The 3,440-nt window shown below is 30.8% G+C and overlaps 1 protein-coding gene across 3 annotated transcripts; it reads left to right on the top strand.

Annotated features, from left to right (window-relative positions):
- Window positions 1–1,360: 1,360 nt before the first annotated feature.
- On the top strand, window positions 1,361–3,154 carry LOC101493438 (probable WRKY transcription factor 65). 3 transcript variants are annotated; one of them, XM_027335893.2, is made up of 3 exons: window positions 1,361–1,764; window positions 1,851–2,000; window positions 2,493–3,154. In XM_027335893.2, the coding sequence occupies exons 1-3, from the start codon at window positions 1,646–1,648 to the stop codon at window positions 2,893–2,895; spliced, it is 672 nt and encodes a 223-aa protein (XP_027191694.1). In that variant the 5' UTR covers window positions 1,361–1,645; the 3' UTR covers window positions 2,896–3,154. The 3 variants fall into 3 exon arrangements, with proteins under 3 accessions (XP_027191694.1, XP_012572328.1, XP_004504282.1); XM_012716874.3 differs by having other exon boundaries at window positions 1,369–1,764; window positions 1,854–2,000; window positions 2,481–3,154; XM_004504225.4 differs by having other exon boundaries at window positions 1,377–1,764; window positions 2,481–3,154.
- The last annotated feature ends 286 nt before the right edge of the window (window positions 3,155–3,440 follow it).

The following is a 3,440-nucleotide window of genomic DNA, read 5'->3' as shown; positions in this document are numbered from 1 at the left end:
ATGAGTTGTTGCATTGCTTCACGCTATTTAGAAGACTGATTTGTTTTGGGTGATTGATATTTTTGATGAAGCATGTTAGCCAATATTTGTAGTTCCCCTTAGAGAGTGACGGATCCAGCCATAAGTGACTTAGTCAATAATGGGATCTCAAATCCTTTATGATAATAAAATTGTTGTTTAAACTTTGCGAAAGCTACCCATTCTCTATAGTCTAGATCCAAATAAATGTGATCATTTAAAAATTATGCTTTGAAAGGATATATTATTTTATAACCAGATATTATAAAACAATTTCGGGGAGTGGGTGACTGTTAAGCTCAATTTTGTTGTCTTCTTTTGTTTTTTTTTGCTTATTTAGTTTATCAAGTAAGAATTGAAGGGTGGACGGTTAGTTTAACTAATTCCAGATAAAGATTATATAATGAAAGGATTTAAATTTTAAACATTAGTGAAAGAAAAATAAAAACATAACAATTAATTATTAATTTTGATTGTCTAAAAAATTAAATAATTAGTGACTTTTTTGTGTAATTATTTTTAAAAATAGTAACATTTTTTAAAAATTAATTGAATAAATAATTGTAAAAATAAAGTAAAAAATAATTTAGTTTTCAATCATTGATTGTAAAGTATGACAATTTTCAAGTTTGTGATTACAAATATCCGATGTAAACAGTTGGTTGAATAAATCATTGTTATTTATAATTTAAAAAATAATACTTACATATTTATTTATAGTTTTTTAAAAAAATTAAAATATTAGAGTAAATCATATTTAAAATTAAGGTAGTACATGAATTGAACCAACCCAACTCAGATCGACTCAAAAAATAGTTTGGGTAAGATAAATGATTGTAAATCAATAATTTTGGTTTTACAATCCATTTTACTGCTAAGAAGATTAGGTAAAACCATATCCAATCAATTTTCCGGTTACAAACCTGACATAAGATATTTATAATAGATTTATCTGATTATCAGTTTAGTGTTAATTTATAAATATAATTAATTAATTATTTAAAATAACTTTTTTTAAGAATACATAACAATATCAATTTTTTTCTTATATTTTTCATTAATCCTTCGTACCAAATAAATAAATATTATATTCAGATTAGGAACATTTCAAATTAAACATTGATGAGATAATACGTGGTGCATAAAATATCCGTGTGTACAGACACAAACACAAATTAGTTGTGATTGAAAAGGTGCAGATATAAGACAAAACGAGGGGCTTAGTTCCCTTCAACTAATCAACGAGTTTATCCTGAAGGAAAATTTCAAGATAAAATAAGAATTAAAGAAACCATAGGTTGCTTTCAAATGATGTGTACACATTGATATATTAGTATTGAGGAGGTTGTAGACTAATATTAATACGAAGTATTTGTTTGCACGTCCCCTAATAAAGAAAGACCATAAATGTAGCGTAGCCAATCTGTCAACATGAATCCCCATTTTTAAAGGCCATTCCCCATTCTCTCACTTCCTAATTCTCCCTTTAAATTTCTTATTTGTCACTTTGTGTAATCTACCTAAACCCATTTCCATGCTTAGATACTAGCTAGCCACATTAATCATATCATCGCATCAAGGGTCAAGATTAATTACAAAGTGACGATCCATATTCCAGCTCCAAGAAATGAAAAGTAAATTCAACAACCCACATAGGAGTACTCAACAAGAAGACATAGCTCAAGATTCCCCTCCTTCTTCAACCGCTTTTAACACTTCCCTCTCTTCTTCATCATCTAAGAAAAGGTTAGTACACACACATATACTAATAATCACACATCCAATTAATTTGAGTTAATTGATGTAACAAAAAATGGGAATTGTTAACTTAGTAGGCGAAGCATACAGAAAAGGGTGGTGCAAATCCCAATAAAGGAAAATGAAGGAACAAGGCTAAAAGGAGAGAGCAATACCCCACCCTCTGATTCATGGGCATGGAGAAAGTATGGACAGAAACCCATCAAAGGTTCCCCTTATCCCAGGTATATATTAATTTAAGGTTAATTATAATTTTAATCATCTATTTTAATTGAATCCCGAAAATTGTATCTCATTTTATTTTTTTTTAATTTTAATTTAAAATTCACACCATACGATTTATAATAATAAAATTCAGATATAATTGTTGTACCACATAAAAATTTTGAAGTAGAAATAAATAAAATTGACGGACTACTTTCATAATTCAACTAAAATAAGAGACCTGCAATTAATCCATTAATTTATATATACAATTTCTACTTTAAAGGATGATTAAAGATGTTCTTAACAAAATAACCTCAGTTGAGTCAGCATTTAAAATCTACTTTGAAACACTAATTCAATTCATGTAATGTATAGCAAGTAATTAAAAATAGGAAGTATTAGTTATTTTCATAAAATAAAATGAATAATTGGTAATTTAGTGAAGGTAGGAGAAATTACTGTACTAGGTTGTTGTTGATTTATGAAATTGGGAACAGAGGGTACTACAGGTGTAGCAGTTGCAAAGGTTGTCCAGCGAGGAAACAAGTGGAGAGGAGCCGTGTGGACCCCACAATGCTCGTCATAACCTACTCCTCAGACCACAACCATCCCTGGCCGGTTTCAAGAAATAATAGACCCAAGTCCCAACTGGACCCGGTCGAACCGGATCACAAAACTGTCGACCAACTTTGCGGAGATGACTTGGGGTGGTTGGTTCAAATTGATACGACGTCGTCGGTTATTCTGGAAAGCCCGATTATGGCGGAGTTTGATGATGACGTGGCTTCCGTGTTTTTACCAATGGGGGAAGAGGATGAGTCGCTTTTCGCTGACCTTGGAGAATTGCCCGAGTGCTCAACGGTGTTCCGGCATGGGTTGTTGGATTCACGGCGGCGGTTAACGGCTCCGTAATGTGGGACCACATATTGAGAAATTGGTGCCCTATTTGATACGTTATTCCTGCGTTTACACTATACCCAAGAAAAGATACATCCTCATTTATTTATTTCTTCAGATTTTATTTATTTAAAATTTGTCATCCGCGGTAGAAAAAGGAAAAATAGAAAATTGTTAGGTGTGGGTGTAGATGGGAGGAGAGGATTGGTTGTGATTGTGAACAGCTTGCGCCATGTTACTTTCAACAAGTTGTGATTTGCTGTGGCTGCGCCTATTTCTTCTTCTTTGACTTTTTATTCTCTACTAAATGCGCCCACTTGTTTAAATGACACTGCAGGACTATAATCGTATAACATATTAGGATTAACAACACATTTTTTAATATAATCATTTTTATTCATTGAAATTTATATAGATTTTAAACTTTTGTTTTGTAGTTCTCATATAAATTTGTTGAAATTTATATAAATTTTATTAATAAGATAGTAAGTTAAAAAGTGTGTTAAAAAAAATACTCTAAAAATTATTTTTTTAGGGTATTCAATTTATTGTGGATTAAT

Source organism: Cicer arietinum, chromosome 6 (assembly GCF_000331145.2).
Source record: "Cicer arietinum cultivar CDC Frontier isolate Library 1 chromosome 6, Cicar.CDCFrontier_v2.0, whole genome shotgun sequence".
Lineage (NCBI taxonomy): Eukaryota > Viridiplantae > Streptophyta > Magnoliopsida > Fabales > Fabaceae > Cicer > Cicer arietinum.
The sequence above is the reverse complement of the archived record's forward strand: the minus strand, read 5'-3'. Positions and strand labels throughout refer to the sequence as shown.

What these genes read in the sequence shown, in the direction of transcription:
- LOC101493438 (XM_004504225.4), top strand. Translation starts at nt 1,646, where the DNA reads ATGAAAAGTAAATTCAACAACCCACATAGGAGTACTCAACAAGAAGAC. An exon ending in TCTTCATCATCTAAGAAAAG is followed by an intron (nt 1,765 to 1,850) that starts GTTAGTACACAC and finishes TTGTTAACTTAG; the next exon opens with TAGGCGAAGCATACAGAAAA. An exon ending in AAAGGTTCCCCTTATCCCAG is followed by an intron (nt 2,001 to 2,480) that starts GTATATATTAAT and finishes AATTGGGAACAG; the next exon opens with AGGGTACTACAGGTGTAGCA.